This window comes from Juglans regia, chromosome 14, assembly GCF_001411555.2.
Source record: "Juglans regia cultivar Chandler chromosome 14, Walnut 2.0, whole genome shotgun sequence".
Taxonomy (NCBI): Eukaryota; Viridiplantae; Streptophyta; class Magnoliopsida; order Fagales; family Juglandaceae; genus Juglans; species Juglans regia.
The window spans coordinates 9,433,317-9,451,405 of NC_049914.1; the positions used below are offsets into that span (position 1 = coordinate 9,433,317).

The window sequence follows — 18,089 nt, forward strand, 5'->3', positions numbered from 1 at the left end:
ATAAGGAACCAAAGCATGGACTAGAAGAGATAAGCTCGTTTCGACAATATGCCGATGCCTTCTTTCATTAGTACCATTTTAGGGTGAGAATATGGACAAGTGATACGATTGTTAATTCCAAGAGATTGAAAAATTTTGTGGAGAGGTCAGAATTCCCCTCCCCAATCTGATTGAACCAAGACAACTTTTGATGAGAAGAAATTGTTAACAAATTGCAAAAAGGGCAACATTATGGTTGAAACACTGGATTTAGATTGAAGCGGAAAAAGCCATATATACTTAGAAAAGTCATCTACTATTAAAAGATAAAACTTACATCCATTGGAGGACGGCACATGAGCCGATCCCCATACATCAAGAAAAACTAAAGAAAATGGTGTACTAGACCTAGAGGGAGAAGGGGTATGAGGTAGAACATATGCTTTTGCTTGTGAACAAGATAAACACGGAGACATTTTTGTAGATGAACTAACAGGAAGTTTAAACCTATTTATAACAAAGGAGGTGATCCGGGGTGACGGGTGTCCAAGCCTTGTGTGCTAAGTTGAGGTGGAGGTCCATGTACCAAGGAAAGCTTGAGGTGAGGTAGAGGGTTCATAGGAAGAGATGGTGACCGAGTCGTCAGTTGGTAGTTCATAGAGATCGTTCCTAACGTGACCCTGTAGAAAAGCTGCCCGGGTGTGCAAATCCTTCACAAAAAATAATTAGAGTGTAACTCAAAGAAAACTAAATTGTCTAAACAAAACTGAAGAACAAAAATAATATTTCTAGTAATTAAAGGAACATGAAGTAATTGGGAAAGAAGAAATTTTCCAGAGTTGGAGTGAAGATGAGCGGTGCCAATGTTTTGAATGGGAAGCTTCGAACCATCGTCAATGCTAACTTGGTCGGAACCTTGATAAGGCATAGAATCCAAGTTGAGGTTAGAAAAATCCGAGGTAAAGTGATTGGTTGCAGCTGTGTCGGGAAACCAAATATTGGAAAGAGGTGTAGTGTTTGGCAAGGCTGTATAATGAGCTATGAAGGATGGGGGTGGTGAAGCTTGATATGTATGGTTGAATTGGTGGTAACAAATCATAGTTGTGTGGCCTGGTTTATGGCATACTTGGCATAGGGAACGTGTATCAAGCCTACTGGAAAATGGGTTAAACCCTCCTCTATGGCCACCATTGCCTCGACATCCCTGAGAGAAAGACCCATTGCCTTTGCTGGATGGAGATTTTGTATGACCAATTGGAGGGCAAGTTTGTGGTCGTATGAGCTACTATTGAAGTACCTAAAAGGAGATTGTTAGTTTGAAGAAAAATCCTAGATTCATGGTTTAACATGTAACTATAAACTTGAAGAGTTGAAAGTGTATCAAGCCGAGTGGTGAGTGATGTCACGATCGACTCATAATTGGATCCAAGGCCAGCTAACAGGTAAATGATAAACTCAGAAGATGAAAGAGGGTGGCCAGTAGCACCAAGGGTTATTGCCAACGATGTAGCCTTGTTGAAATATTCAGAAAAGGTAAAGGATCCTTTCTTAAGTGTCGCTAGTTGATATAGAGTTTGCATGATGTGGGCAGACGATTGAGCTACAAATAAGCTTTGCGAGGTGGACCAAACCTCAGGTGAGGTTGTACAAGAGAGAACTTGAGCAAGCACAAAATCAAATAAGGAAGCATTAAGAGTAGAAATGATGAGTTGGTCCTGTAGGAGCCATTTTGAGTGGTCTGGGTTTGGAATACCATCTATTGTTGAATGGGGAGAGGGAAGAGCCATCAACATAGCCAACCAGTTGATGCCCTCTGAGAAACGGAACCACTTGAGCCTTCCATAGAATATAGTTATCAAGTGTGAGCTTGATGGTAACAAAGTGAGAAAACGAGGTGTTGATGGAAGCTTTTGGGACAGGTGGGAGAGAGGCATGTGAGACATTTGAGTTTTCTGGAGAAGCCATGATCAAATTGAAAAGAAGAGGAAAGAAAAAGAAGAAGAGAGACGCTAGTCCTGTTGTGGCTCTAATACCATGCTAAGACAATAGAAGAATAGAGACCAAGAAAAACGCACACAAGGTGCATGACAAAATGTGTAGGAGAAAAGAAATTCTTTGTATCTCTACTTTCATTGATTCATTCTCACAGATTACATGCAAACAATTCAAATATTTATACACTTTCTCAACATAGGAAATAACAGAGGAAAATCAGTACATCGACCACTCTTGTGGTTACACATCAGCAAAGTTGTTTCGGCTTGAATATTCTGGAGGATGTCAGTGGTCCTGGTCCTTTGGCAAAGTCCATTGGTAGTGGAGTAGGGAGAGAATTCTTCTTAGTGTGCAGGAGTGCAGCTGGAGGCGTTGGAGCAATGAGAGAATTCTACATAAATGCAGCTGGAGGTGTCTCCTTAGTGTACACAACTTCTTCATTTTTTGCCTCAATAATATATAAACATAGGTTACATATTTATACATATTCATTGGGTATAAGTTACACTGGTGTGTAAAATTTCCTATCTAAAATTTGTGTATGGACCAAATATTTATCATTCACACTAAATAGATATAACATATAATTATATTACGTGAATTATATGTGGTGTAAAAACCTTCAAATATAATTATTTTATAAAGTATGGAATCAAACTTTACATATGATCTGATTTGGTAACATGGTAAACCAAGACTTATCTAAAAAGCTAAAATAAAATGATTTAACTAACTTTAAATAATCCTACCAAATTGTTTTTTTTTTTAATGTAGGTTTCATCTAAATCTTGACGTAATTTATACTTTTATCTTAAAATTGATTTTTTTTTATTCATTCAGTTTTTAAACTTGCATCAATATTTGAAGAAAATGGTCACGCTTATCAGTAGTTGGCATTTTTCAACCTCCATTTAGATCAAAGTTTTATTAAGTTCTCGAGGATTCTAGATTAAAAAAAGAAGAGAAATACTTGACACCGGTCCGTCCGAGGTTCTTCGATTAACAGCCCGCAAATAATAAAGTGACACCTAGGCTTTCCATCATTGTTATTTTGTATATGCACTACATTAGATTCTCAACTATTAGATTCACAGCCCCTTTGTACCCCCTCGAACACCCACACTCTGCCCCCAAATCTTCTCCTCACCCTCAGATCTCTTTGTCCCCTAACAGCTCCCAACAAAGCAGTAGGCCCAAACCGAACTTGAAGCTGCCTCCTCCAAAAGTTGCACAGCGTAAATGTTTGCCTTAATTTGCTATCCCTGTGAACGTAATGAAAAAACCATGGCCGCTCAAAGAAGAAGGCTACGAGGAAGAAGATATTGAAGAAACAGAGGAAGAGCGTGACAATGTTGAGGATGGTTGGAGATATGCGGAAAACAACGAGGAGGAACTATTGCAATGGAGAGAACTGATGAATGCATTTATTACTTTCAACCACCGTCTATGAATTAAATAGCCATGGCAAGATTCTACCTTGGAGGATTCACCAAGCTTTTTTATACATCATATTTTTTTCTGTTTTTTTTTTTAATTTTTCTGGGTTTTTATATTAGAAGTGTGAAATCTGGATTTTTCTGGGTTTATATTAGATTTCTGGGTTTTTTTGGAATTTGAATCTGTAATCAAATGAGACAGTTTCGTGGGTCAGCAAGGGGCGGTGCAAGTGAGAAGCAGGAGAGGGGCAGCGAGGAAGAGAAGGGTGTGATTTGAGGGGGTGTTTCTAAACTATGTTTTTGTCGGCGTCGGACTGAGATGCTTGTGTCGGCGTTGGTGTCGGACTGAGGGCAGAGAAAGCAAATGACAATGCTGAGGAAACGAAGGCAGGGCACGTACAGGGTGATTGCCTGTGGTAGGGTGTATTTCTCTTATAGTGTTTTATCCATGTGGCTGGAGATTAATGGAGGGCTGTTTTTGGGAGAAAACCAGCCCGACCGGTGTGAAGCGGCTCTGAAAAAAGAAATAGATATATAAAATAGATTTCATAATTATTATTTAAGAAAGGGATAAAGCTACTCATATTTTAAAACTTTCATACAATTTGATATGAAAATATTAATTTTTTCATTTTTTTTATTATTGTGAATATTTGAACAATATTAAAGACTTATTAAATATTGTGAAATCTATTTTAGATGTATAATAAAGTTCGAACAAAAGACACAAATCCAAAATTTTTATTCTTTTGGAAACTGATAATTGAGGAACAATAAAATTAACTTTTCTATACTTTTATGTATTTAATGAATATTTACATGATAATCGATTAAAAATAAATAAAATATACTAATTTTTTTTCTTTTTCTTTCTTTTGTCAATCTTGACAGACATTACTTTTTTTGAAGAATAATGATACACATAATACATTTTTATAATATGTTTTATAATAATGTTATATGATGAAAATAATTTTATGAAAAGATATTATTTTTATAAAATATTTCTCATTTAATATGTAATTGTATATTATGAAAAATGTTATGAGCAGATCATTTTGCTTTTCAGATGGCGAAAGACTTTTGAGTCACGTCCCGTTTGAATGTTAGGTTCATTTCAAATAAATTGAGTTATTTATAAAATAGTAGAGAGTGAGATTATGTAGTGAGTTTTGTGAGGTCTATTTAAAATAAGTTTAGATATTAAGATGAGTTTAAATATATTTATGAGAAGTTAAAAAATATTATAGATCATGTATGTAAATATGTATTTAGGAGAGGTTTGGATTCAGAGATGAGTTGAGATGGGTTGAGATGGTTTGTAAATAGTAGAATAAAAGTTGAATTATTTATTATATTTGGTGTGGAAATTTGAGAAATTTATTTTGGGATTTGAAAAAGTTGAATTGTTTATTATATTTTGTGTGGAAATTTGAGAAAGTTATAATGATGAGATGAGATGAGTTGAGATGAATTGAGGTGAGTTTTGAATCCAAATCTCTCCTAGTTGAAATTATAGATCTTATCTATAAAAAAATTTCGATATTTCAATATTAGAATTAACTTAAAATTAGATTAAATAAAATTATGGACAGCTCGATTGGACTTTCAAACGGTGCCTTAGGAGAGGTTTGGATTCAAAACTCATCTCAACTCATGTCAACTTATCTCATTTCATCATTACAACTTTTTTAAATTCTTATACAAAATATAATAAATAATTTAACTTTTTCAAATTCTAAAATAATTTTTCTAAATTTTTATATAAAATATAATAAATAATTTAACTCTATTTTATTATTTACAAATCATCACAATCCATTTCAATTCATCTCTGAATTCAAACATCTCATTAAAGTCTTTGTCGTGGTCGCCTAGGTGAGGTCATCGATCCATGTCACGAGGTGCTAAGCTGCTAGGCTGCTAGCTAGCCTCATCAATCATGTTGAATGTTTAGATTATAAATAATTAAAATTGTTCAATAATATATATCCATATAATTTTTCAGATTAAAAATAAGCGTGATGGTAGTACAATGGCCCAGGAAAAAGATAAGGTAGGGACGGCCGAATATTGATTAGGTAGTACTTTCAGACGACATATCTATGCGGAAAAATTCATTTTATCTCTCTTATTCCATGCACCTTTTTATTATTTAAATAATATATATATATCTTAATGTGTAATATAGAAATAATAAATTCAATTTTCATCTATATGTTCATGAATTCTTTTGTAAAATATTTAGTGTGATATAAGAATAATAAATAATTTTTTTTTTATATAAAAGGTTAAAAATATTTTTAAACGATTTTCTTATGAAATAATGTACATGCAATGGAATATGTAAAAAGTATGTTTGGATTGATAATTTTTTTTAAAAAAAAAATTTATTTTAAAATTACGAAAATTGATCGAACGATTAGATGAAATTTATTTTAAAGGGTTAAAAATTGTTAGGGCATGTAAAGATGTTTGAATTTAAGGTGAGGATTTTTCCAACAATAAGTGAAGTTTTTGAGAAGTACTAAAAAAATGTTCGGAAATATTTGAAATTTTGAAAATTTGTTTGAGATTAGATTTTGGAAAATGAGATAGAGAAATTTGAATAAAAATCTTTTTAAAATAATTATTGTATTGGAGTTTGTAATTGTGGATATATAAAGTTAAAAAATTATTTGATTATAATTTTTAAGATGAAAAAGGATATTTGATATCTATACTTAAAAATGGGCGAATACTTAATACATAGAGAGTAATACTAGATACAATTTTGGAGTGTGCAAACTCCGCGCATTCTATTTAAAAAAAATGGAATATACCATCAAAAAATAATTTTTTCATTTGTGTTCCAGATTTATACATGATTTTTTAAGAGAGTGGCGAACCTTACACATCTTAAAACTATAAATATAATTTCTCAAACATATAATATTGTGTGTAAAACTATATCTTTTATGTTATTTTATTTATTTATTTAATTTGTAAAAGTATTATTTTTTGTGTTTAATTAATGATTAGATGAAAAGTTGAAATTTTAGGTTAAGAGATATTGTTGAAGAATTTTGAGAATTCTAAGATTGCCAAACATGGCTTAAAGTGGTTGGGCATACATTAGGCGAGGGCAATTATTCATTCATTTTCTTATGGTGACTTTGATTATGATAGAAGCTCAACCTCAGGCGTAAAGAATGACAAAAAGAATCTTTTTTCAAAGTAATACATGACTACTTCGCTAAAGGAAGATTGGGAAAATGGAAAGGAAAAAAAAAAAGAAAAAAAAAAAGGAAGACAGGGAGACGATGAGAAAAGTATATATCGGCTATTTCTCAAAAGGAAAAATTAAAATAATAATAATAATTTTTTTTTACCATTTTAAAAAATCTTATGATTCTAAAAAAACAATTATGGTCCTTTTGCTTTAGGGAACTGCTATGGGTCATTTGGGACCCAAAATGTGTCTAGACTATTTTTTTCTTTTCTTTTTTTATATATTTTTTTAATTATCATAAATATTTTTTAAAAAAAAATCACAACATTATTAAAAAATATTTTTTTAATCATTCGGTAAAAAAAAAAAAAAAAATCCCATTCGGGACACATTTTGGGTCCCAAAGCATTTCCCATTGGCTATATATTTTCTAATTGAAATCTGATTTCTATCATTTTTTCCAACATCACAACACAACATATAGTTTAAACATCCCAAGAACGCCCAATATACAACTGATTTACAATGCTAACATATAAGTGCAATAAAAGTAACTAAAGCCTCACCCTTCAAGCCCCAACAACTTTCAATTACTCACAAACAAAGATCAGATAACAGTAGAAAGAAATATATATATATATATATATATTTTTTTTTATCACCACCAGCTCCTTAGTTCATTTTGGCAATGAACGGGTGACAGATGCCCTCCAGCTCCTTCATCTTATTCTCAAACTCCCCTGCCTCGGCATTCTGGTTCTTATCAAGCCAAAGGATAGTCTGCTCAATTGCATCTTCGGTCTTTGTCAAAGCATTCTTCACAACTCTGATTTTGTACCTCATGTAGTAAGCACAACTTTCCAAAGCATTTTTTGCCTCAACCTCATGCACCTTATCTTCAGCCATGTTCTTCTTCTCAACCTTCTTCTTCCTCTTCTCTGTCTCCTTCGTCTTATGCTCGTTTTCCTGATCCATATCCTTCTCAGCGTCCTGCATTTTGGTTTTGGTCTCATTATTGGGTTCCTTATGCTTTTGCGAGGCTTCACCAATGTCACCATTAGCAACTTGATAAGTCCTGGCAATGACTGGGTCGCAGATGCTCTCCAATTCCTTCATCCTGACCTTATATTCATCTGCCTCGGCATTGTGGTTCCCTTCGAGCCAATGGATACTCTGCTGAATTACATCTTTGATCCTCTTTTTGTCAGCTGCAGGGATCTTAGCTGAAATCTTTTCATCTTTTAAAGTGCTCATTATATTGTAAGCGTAGTTCACCATTGCATTCTTTGTCTCGACCTTGATATTACACTCCTTTTGCTGATAAATGCACTTCTCAGACTCCTCTTGCGTGGTTCCACTCATGTCACCTTCAGCACCTTGACCAATGTTGGCAATGAAAGGGCCGCAGATGCTCATCAACTCGCCCTTCTTGAACTCAAATTCTTCTGCCTCAGCAAGTTGGTTTCGGTCAAGCCAATGGATAGCCTGCTCAATTGCTTCTTCAATCTTCTTCTTGTCTGCAGCAGGGACCTTAACTGCAATCTTTTCGTCTTTGAATGCGTTCATCATGTCGTAAGCATAGTTCTCGAGTTCATTCTTTGTATCAACTTTCATTTTATGTTCCTCGTCCTCAGCCCTGTACTTCTTAGCCTCCTGCACTAACTTCTCAATCTCTTCCTTGGAGAGCCTGCCCTTGTCGGTGATTGTGATGTCAGTCTTCTGTCCAGTGGTTTTGTCCTTGGCAGAGGCGCTCAAGATACCATCAGCATCGACATCAAAGGAAACGGTGATTTTTGAAACTCCACCAAGAGCAGCAGGAATACCAGAGAGTTCGAACTTGCCCAGCAAGTTGTTGTCATGAGTGCTGCTACATTCACCCTCATACACCTGAATCAGCACCCCAGGCTGGTTATCTTCCTTGGTTGAGAACTCCTCCTCCTTCTTGACGGGAATGGTGGTGTTTCTTGGTATCAGCACACTCATGACCTCTCCAGCAGTCTCCAATCCAAGGGATAGAGGAGTGACATCTAGGCACAAGATATCCTTCACTTTCCTACCACCCTCGCGGTTAAGAATTGCGGCCTGAACAGCAGCACCATAAGCAACAGCCTCATCAGGGTTAATCCTTTTGCAGAGCTCCTTCCCATCAAAGAATTCCTGCAACAATTCCCGGATCTTGGGGATCCTAGTAGACCCTCCAACTAAAACCACGTCATGGACACTGTTCTTATCGATCTTAGCATCCTTCAAACACTTCTTAAGGGGCTCCCTACATTTTCTGAACAAATCCATGTTAAGCTCCTCAAACCTTGCTCGGGTAATGCTTGTGTTAAAGTCAATACCATCAAATAGAGAATCAATCTCAATTGTAGTTCGAGTATTAGATGAGAGGATCCTCTTGGCCTTTTCACAAGCAATCCACAACTTCCTAAGAGCCTTTCCACCAGCAATCTCCCGCTTATGCCTTTTTCTGAACTCGTGAAGGAAATGGTTCACCATTCTACGGTCAAAATCCTCACCTCCCAAGTGGGTATCACCAGCCGTAGCTTTCACTTCAAAAACACCTCCTTCAATGGCGAGAAGTGAGACATCCAAAGTACCACCACCAAGATCAAAGATGAGCACATTCTTCTCACCAGCATTATTGTCCTTGTCAAGCCCATATGCAATAGCAGCAGCAGTTGGCTCGTTGATTATTCGCATCACATTCAGGCCTGCAATGACACCAGCATCCATTGTTGCTTGACGCTGTGAGTGATTGAAACGAGCAGGGACAGAGATAACAACATTTTTTATCTTCGAACCACAGTAAACCTCAGCAATCTCCTTCATCTTTATGAGAATCATTGAAGAGATTTCTTCGGGCAAAAACCGCTTTTCCTCGTACTTGTATTCAACCACAATAAGTGGCCTCCCATCAGGGCCAGGAACCACCTTGAATGGCCACAATTTCATGTCATGTTGCACTGAGGCATCGTCGAATTTCCTTCCAATCAAACGTTTAGCGTCTTCATACCACAGGCAAGAGCATCAACATACAAACAAATCATTACATTAAACATCCTTAGTTTCAGAAATCGAAACCATCAGAAAGCAAAAGAAAAAAACAGGTCAACTTTTTTTATGCAAAGATAGAGATTCCTCTAGGAAAAAGCTCACAACCGGTCGGGTGAGTTCATCATTTTTACACCAGCCATTAAGAATTTGCCACGTAAGAGACTTAGCAAACTATACTTTGCACCCACACTCACTAGATTACAATTTTGGATCTATTCTCTCTCTCCCTACCCCATTCCCGTTGTCTGCAAGCCCCTCTCTCTCTCTCTCTAAAATCCACTAAAAGTTCAACGGTCGCTTTCTCTTCGAGTTCAAGGCCCCAAATCCACTGTGCCCTTGGAGGTGATTTATCTCCCTTTGATTACCGTATGTTATTCTTTTGGTTTTCGGAGAAATTTTCGGCGTTAAAATTTTAGTTTTCTTCAGTATTTTCTTTTCGTTTTTGGTAACACTGGAGTGTGCTGCTCGTAATGCAAAAACGATTTTGTCTTTTCTCGTACTTTCTTGGCAACCAAAATGTGGTTAATGCTCTTCTAACTTGTAATTTGTAGATCAGATCATGTACATGGAACTTGATAGGTATTAATTAAAATTGTAATGTCGGGAATTTACTTTAAAAAAGAAATTTTAATGTTGGGTTGGCTATGTTTATTCTGAAAAGATTAAATTTGTGTTTGCAGAGAAAGGGAAACCGTGAAAGGGAAAACGTGAAAGAGAAGAAGACGCTTGGGAATTGCAGAGAAAGGGAAATAAAGAGAGGAGGGGAGAAAGAAAATGGGAGAGTTAGAGAGAGAATGTGCTTGGAGAGAGAGAGCATATTTTAGAGAGAGAGAGAGTGAGGGGGAAAGATATCATAAAGCAAATATAAAAATGTAATCTACTGCATGCGGTTATAAATTTGTGATTGCTGCAATGCTTACACATGGCAGATCCTTAGTGACTGGTGTAAAAATGGTGAACTCACCCGACCGGCTGGAAGCTTCACTCATTTCTCTAAAGCCAAACAAAGATCTATCTACAACTCGGACATTTTTCTTTAACATCATCTTAAAGAAAGAAAAACAATATATTTAAATGAACATAAAAGAACCCAACTTCAACAGAACGCATCTATATATGCGAACGAGAAATAATTAACCACTATTTTGAAAGCAAGACTCTAAAATCTGAACTCGTAAAAGTATCAAAGAACAAGAACATACCAAAAACAGTGTTGCTATGATTCATGGCAGCCTGGTCCATGGCCCCATTACCGATCAAACGGTGGGTCTCATTGAAAGCCACATAAGATGGAGTCTTTCGGTTCCCAAGCTCATTGGGTATGATCTCCACCCGGTTTTGCTTCCAAACTGCCGCACACGAATAGCACGTTCCCAAGTCGATCCCAATTGCCGCACCATTGCCTTTGCCAGCCATAATTAACAAAACTTAACCGGAAAAGGTTATAGAAAAACAAGGAAGAAATATTTAGGACTTTCTGATTCTAAAGAGAAAGATGTGCACTACGTTTTGATGATTCGAAGAGCGCAGTGTTTAAGCACGCAGTACCGGTTTTATAGGAAGATAACAGTAGGCAAACTTACCCTGCAAGTCTCGGGGTTGTTTGCAATTATTTGCTTGCAGAGCTTTTATAAAAGTCTTCGTCGTCGTTCTCGTACGTTGTCCATCATCATCTTTATCCTTTTCTTTCTTTACCACGGTAATACTAATATATTGTCGATAGGATTCAGAAAAACATTACTTTTTTATTTATTTAATAATTAAATAAATAATTTTAAATATATTAATATATTTTTTTATTTTTTAAAGGATAGTGCTACAGCCCCCGCTGGGGGCTCCCGCTGGAAGCTCCCGCTGGGGACTGTAGCATGATTTGTTTGTATTTTTTTTTTAAATTGTTTTTTATATAAATATTTTTAATATTTTTTAAATATAAAATAAATATAAAATATTATTAAAAACACTTTCTTAATCAAGAAGTAAAAAAAAATTATTAAAAAATATTTCCTTAATTATGAAGTAAAATAAAAAATATTAAAAATATATTTTTTATTTTACTTCTTGATTAAGAAAATATTATTTAATAATATTATAAATTTTTTTATTTTTTAAAAATATTAAAAATTATTAAAAACATCTATATAAAAAAAGAATTAAAAAATACACATATAAAATATACTAGAGCTCCAGCGGGAGCTCCCAGCGGGAGCCCCCAGCGGGAGCTCCAACATTTTCCTTTTTTAAATATATTAAAAATTTAAAAAAAAAATACTAAAAAGACGTTTAAATTCGAAAATGACTTGAAATGAATTATAAATAGTAGTGAGATGAATTGTAAATAATAGTGATATTTGTGAGTTGAAATTATTAAATAATAGTGAAATGAATTAAAATAAATTAAAATAAATTGTGAATAAAATGTTTCCTAAAAAATACAGTCAACAGTAAAAGTGGGGCGGCAGAATAGCCCCCTTAAGAAAAAGTATAAAGTATGAATAGCACAAAGAAGGAAAGAAACCAAAATTAAATATATAAACAAAGCATAAATAATGCTATAAATCTGAAAGTAATATTTTTTTTTTCTATAGATCTAAAAATTGATTCCGTAGCTATATATCAATCCTGATAAAAGGAAAAAGTACAAGTTTTATATTCTTTTGAAATGCCTTTTTAATGACAAAGAGGGAAAGAAAAATAGCTTTTTAAATGCACCTAAAACTAATCGAGTCGAGTTGAAAAATAGCTTTTAGAAAATTCAGAAACAATAAAATTAACGTTTCTACTTGTGTCACTTTTATGTATCTAACGAATATTTACATGATAATCGATTAAAAATAAATAAAAGATACTATTTTTTTTCTTCTTCTTCTTTTATCAATCTTGACACGTTACTTTTTTCGAACAATAATGATACACATAATACATTTTTATAAAATATCACTCTTAGATTAAGAGTTGATTTATAAATAATAGGATAAAAATTAAATTATTTATTATAATTTATGTAAAAAATTTAAAAAAATTATTTTAAAATTTTAAAAAATTAAATTATTCATTATATTTTATGTAAAAATTTAAAAAAATATAATAATAAAATGAGATAAATTAAAATAAATTTTAAATTCAAACTGGTACTAATACTTACGAAAAATGTTATGCGCAGATAATTTCTTTTCAGAGTGCGAAACACTTTGACTAAAGTCTTAGGTTGTGTTTGGATGTTAGAGTGAGTTGAGTTGAGTTGAGTTGAGATGATAAAATATTATTAGAATATTATTTTTTAATATTATTATTATTTTGAGATTTGAAAAAGTTGAATTGTTTATTATATTTTGTATTGAGATTTGAAAAAGTTGTAATGATGAATTGAGATGAGTTGAGATTAGTTTAAAATACAAACGAAGCCTAGTCGTGATCGCCTAGGTGAGTGTCATCGATCCACGTCACAAGGTGCTAACCTGCCAGCTAGCCTCATCAATCATATGGACTTTTTAGATTATAAATAATTAAAACTGTTCAATAATATATCCATCAGAAATGCTTTGATTTTTCAGATTTAAATCTGAAAAAATTTTCAGATTTAAAAAAAAGCGTAATGGTGGTATCTTTAGGAAAAAAAAAAAAAAAAAGCGTAATGGTAGTACAATGGCCCAGGACAAAGATAAGGTAGGGACGACGGAATATTGAACACTTACGAGGTTATAACTTTCAGAAGGCATATCCACGCGGAATGATTCTATTTATCTCTCTTGTTCCAGCCACCGGCCCACCAACATGTTATTTATTATTTTTTATTTAAATAAAAAAAGTATATATTAGTGAGTAATATAAAAATAATAAATTTAATTTTCATCTATATATGTTCATGTTTTATTTTTAAAAAAATATTAATGTGTGATGTAAGAATGATAAATAAATTTTTTTTATTTTTTTAAAAGAAAATTTAAAAATATTTTTAAATAATTTTCTTATGAAATAACGTATATGCAGTGGAATCTGTAAATATGTTTGGATTGATAGTCTTTTTCTAAAAATGCTTTTATTTCAAAATTACGAAAACTGATCTAATGATTAGATGGAATTTATTTTAAAGGGTTAAAAATTGTTAGGGTATGTAAAGATGTTTGAATTTGAAGGTGAGGATTTTTCCAAAAATAAGTGAGGTTTTTGAGAAATACTAAAAAAATATTTGGAAATATTTGAAAACTTTGAAAATTTGTTTGAGATTAGATTTTGGAAAATGAGATAGAGAAATTTGAATAAAAATCTTTTTAAAATAATTATTGTATTGAAGTTTGTAAAGAGATGAAAGCAGATTGGTGAGTAGTTAAAATTGTTGAGAATAGTCTTAAGTCTGTTGACCAAAATTTTGGCAATGATTTTATAGCACACATTAGAAAGACTAATTGGTCTGAATTAGTGGACTGCATCAAGTGAATCAGTCTTGGGGATTAAGGCAATGTGTGTATGATTAAGCTCTTACAGAATGTGGTCATTGGTGAAAAAAAACGTTATTGCTATTGTGAGATCCACTTTGATAACCTCCCAATAACGCTTGTAAAAGAAATCAGTAATACCATCAAGTCCAAGGGATTTAGAGGAAGGAGTTTGTCTAATGGTTGACATGATTTCTTCATCTGACGGAATTTTACAAAGACTATCATTTTCCAGATTTGAGATTTTCTCTGAAAACAAGTTATCTAGATCCACAAGGAGCTCAGGGGTTAAGGTTTGGTAGATCTTTTTGAAGCGGTCCAAAAACATGTTCTTAATAGATGATGGATCATTCACCCACTGATTAAAGGTGTCTTTCAAACAAGAGATATCATTTATTCTTCTTCTCAACGTAGAAGTCATATGAAAGTATATGGTGTTTAGATCAGTGGTGGTGAGCCATTGCAATCTGGATTTTTTCCTCCACAAAATTTTCTCTCTTTTTAGTTGTTCAGTGAGGCAAACTTTTAGGTTTTCCTCAATGAAGATAGAAGAATCAGAGGGATCACTAGATTGGATTTGAGTCAGTTGGTTATTCAGATCCTTGATTAATGTTTGAATATGACCAAAACTCTATCTATTCCAAAATTTGAAGGCTTTTTTTTACGGCTTTCAATTTTTGGAAAAGAATATGTGTTGGTGACTCTACAAATATTCTTTCCCAAGCATTTTTTACTATAGCAAGACAGGCAGGGTCTCTTGCCCAAAATTCTTCAAATTTGAAAGAATTAGGAGCCTTTTTTAAACCAGTTGTGGTCAAGAGGAGTGTAGCATGGTTTGAAGAGTAAATTGGCAAGTGAAAGATTTTTATGTCAGAAAAGAGAAAGGTCCAAGAGGGATTAGCAATCCCTCTCTCTAGTCTTTTATGAATATGGTTTTTTCCAAATTTGTTGTTAGAACATGTGTATTTTGAACCCTCGTGACCTAAATCGCCTAGACCATGTTGGTTCATGAAGAGACTAAGGCCAGTGGATTGAGAGGAAGAGGCGAAAGGTCTACCTTCTATTTTTTCATTTTGATGAAGGACAAAGTTTAAATCCCCTAACCCTAATAAAGGTCCTGAAAACTCTAATGCGATAGAGTTAAGTTGAGTCCAAAAAATTTGCTTTTGACTAGGTTGTGCAGAACAGTAGTTTAGGAGAAGTAACCAAGGCATATGTACATGATCAGAATATACCAAAAGAGTCATTACATTGCTAGAAATATAAACAAGTTCGACGTCCATACCTGGACGCCACATACACAAAAGGCCTCCCCATTTCCTCGGGGGAGGAACATGCAAATACAAAGAAAACCCTAGTCTATTCACTATACTAGCAGTATTAACATCAGATAAAAGAGTTTTCAAAAGGAAAATTAAATCAGGTTGGTGAGTCCTGATTTGTGCCCTTAGACTACATATTGCAAGAGGTCGGGCTATGCCTCTGCAATTCCAGCATAGTAGTCTCATTTCTGGGTTGGTGGCAGGTTAGCGCCCGCCACCTCAGCCACTTCATTGACACAAGATTGATTTTGAAGAGAGTTCTGAGAATCATTACCATCAATGAGATCAAGAAATGAAGCTTTCAGCTTCTTCTTTTGCTTTTCCACCTTGACTGACATTCGGACACTGCGGGACTTGATGATTGCCACCAAGGTTTGGTCCACATCCTCAATGTCACCAATCTCTCTTTTTGGTGCTTGCAAAGATTTCCAATGATTTTTTTGGGAGGGTTTGGTTCAAGGTTGGATCGGTGACTTTGCGGTGGGTGGGGGGGGGGGGGGGGGGAGAGAGCTATGGGCGATTCTATCCTAGAGGAAGAGTAGGGCAAGTTTGAGATTTTCTCTTGAAGGGGGTTACTGTTTTTGGGGCTGGGTATTTCCTTCAGAGTGGATCCTTTGCTAGTTGCTGATAATTCACCACTGCTTTGAGTGTGGTCTACTGAGCTTTGGGTCCTGCGCTTTTGGGTTGCAATGGGTGGAGAACTATATGTTGAGCCCGAAAGAGTTTCAAAATGCTTAAGGATTTGCTTATACACTGATGGGCCTGACGTGTACATAGTGAAATCCTTCTCATTTGATTTTAGTAGACTGAGGGGGACAATGTTTAATGGGTTTTTTTTTAGGTTAAATGAGGAGAGACCTTGTTGTGCACTGTGGGTTTTCAAAAGGCCAATTGCATTTGGGATAATTGCAAGTGAAGGGTGGTTGGATGTTCATTAGAGGGAAGGAGATTTGGGCTGCTGATATTAAATGAGGCTGCAGGTTGTGTCTTGGCCCACTTTTCATCTTCACGCGCCTTTGTGTTTTAGGTTGGAGTTTCGACCGCCATTGGTGTTTTGCTTCTAGCAATGGTTCTCCATGATTCTGCATAAGGGTGTAAAAAAAAAAAGGGTAAAACTGGACCGAATTGGTGGGTATGGTCCAGTATCGAGTTTGATTCGATCCGGTACCAGTTTTATTTTTCTTAAAACCAGTCAAAATCGATCTAGTTTCAGTTTTTCTTTTTCTAAAATCAGATCGGACCGAACCGGACCAGTTCATATATGGTTCATATATATTATAATTTTTTATATTGTATATAATTTATATATAATATATAATTATATATAAAATAGTTTTGTATTATATGATAAATCACTAATTAATATAATATTAAATTTTAAAATCTTATATTATCATAGTCTATTGTATTAATAGTTATACTAATACTATATAATGTGTATTACTAATTATATTATAACACCCGAGTCCAGTAACAAGCTGTTTTACTAAAATTTTTGTTTTTAGATTTATACGTAGAAAGAGCCCAGTTAATTTTTCAAATATTATTTTTAGAGATTGAATCAAAGCCTATTTTTCTTTGAAAAAGCCCAAACCTAGTATGCCCAATAACCCAAGGCCCACACCCGTTTGTTTTAAACCATAAAAACAAACTATTAGTTTATGATTAGTTGTTCCCATCCCGCATGACTCTACTCCCATGCACGTGCACGTCTCTTTTTTGTTTTCGTTTGGTCCTCAATCACATATATAAATACACATTATACGCTTTCATGCAATGTCGCCTCCTTCAAGTCCTAGGATTGCAGCAGCCCCAGCTTTAACTTCATCAAGCCACATCACCTCTTCATAGTCACCACAAGGGAACCCAGACCAACCATCATTTTTCTTGACACACGCAGATCTGCCTTGCACCACCACTAGCCACCGAGACTGCCTCCCCAAACGACCTGGCTGTGAATTAGAAACTCTCCATGATGCCCAACGGTTTTAGCCACCACGTCGCAGTAGCCTCCACCGCCCTTCACCTCCGTGCCCAGCCCACGCGAGATCGGCAGCCACTTGCATAGAGAACCGAAGACCCCTATTTTTGCTTCCCGAAATAGAGCACCCACCCCTCATTCTCCCCCACCGTGAGCAATGCAAACCCACCACCTAGTCAGTCACGGCCCCAACCTGCTCAGCCATTTGGTACCACCTCTATTTATGCATCATCGAGCAGCAGTAGTTACAGAATAGCCCAAGCCATCGATAGCACCTCCATGACACTCTCTCTTGGCTTAGTCTCTATCTCCCTCATGTTTCACTCTCTCACCGTGTTACTCTCTCTCTCTCTCTCTCTCTCTGTGCTCCGTCGCAATCACCACCCACCCTCGCCCAGCTCTTCATCCGTCGCAACTTTCTCTCTTCCGGTGAGCCTTCATAGCACAACTAAAATAGTGAAAATCTAGTTTACGTAAAGCTACTACAAGAAGAAGAAAAAAGAAAAAAAAAATGATTTACAATATTTCAAGTTTGCCGTTAAGCCCAAGGGCTTAACCTGTGTTGGACTTTTTTTCAGATGGTTTTGTGTTTTAAAAATATTATGGGCTAGATTTCACTTTTACAGAAATTATTCTAGTTATTTTGGACTTATTTTAAATGGGTTATGTCTT

The 18,089-nt window shown here is 34.8% G+C and overlaps 1 protein-coding gene across 1 annotated transcript; it reads right to left on the reverse strand.

Moving 5' to 3' along the window:
- Positions 1 to 7,075: 7,075 nt before the first annotated feature.
- On the reverse strand, positions 7,076 to 11,325 carry LOC108992988 (heat shock cognate 70 kDa protein 2-like). Its single transcript, XM_018967727.2, has 2 exons — positions 10,881 to 11,325; positions 7,076 to 9,629 (listed from the first exon to the last, which is right to left on the reverse strand). The coding sequence occupies exons 1-2, from the start codon at positions 11,092 to 11,094 to the stop codon at positions 7,294 to 7,296; spliced, it is 2,550 nt and encodes an 849-aa protein (XP_018823272.2). The 5' UTR covers positions 11,095 to 11,325; the 3' UTR covers positions 7,076 to 7,293.
- Positions 11,326 to 18,089: the final 6,764 nt, after the last annotated feature.

Bases quoted from the DNA above. Each gene is read 5' to 3' on its own strand.
- LOC108992988 (XM_018967727.2), bottom strand. From the start codon at position 11,094: ATGGCTGGCAAAGGCAATGGTGCGGCAATTGGGATCGACTTGGGAACG. The intron at 9,630-10,880 runs GTATGTTCTTGT...TGTGGTATGAAG, and splicing joins TCATAGCAACACTGTTTTTG to ACGCTAAACGTTTGATTGGA.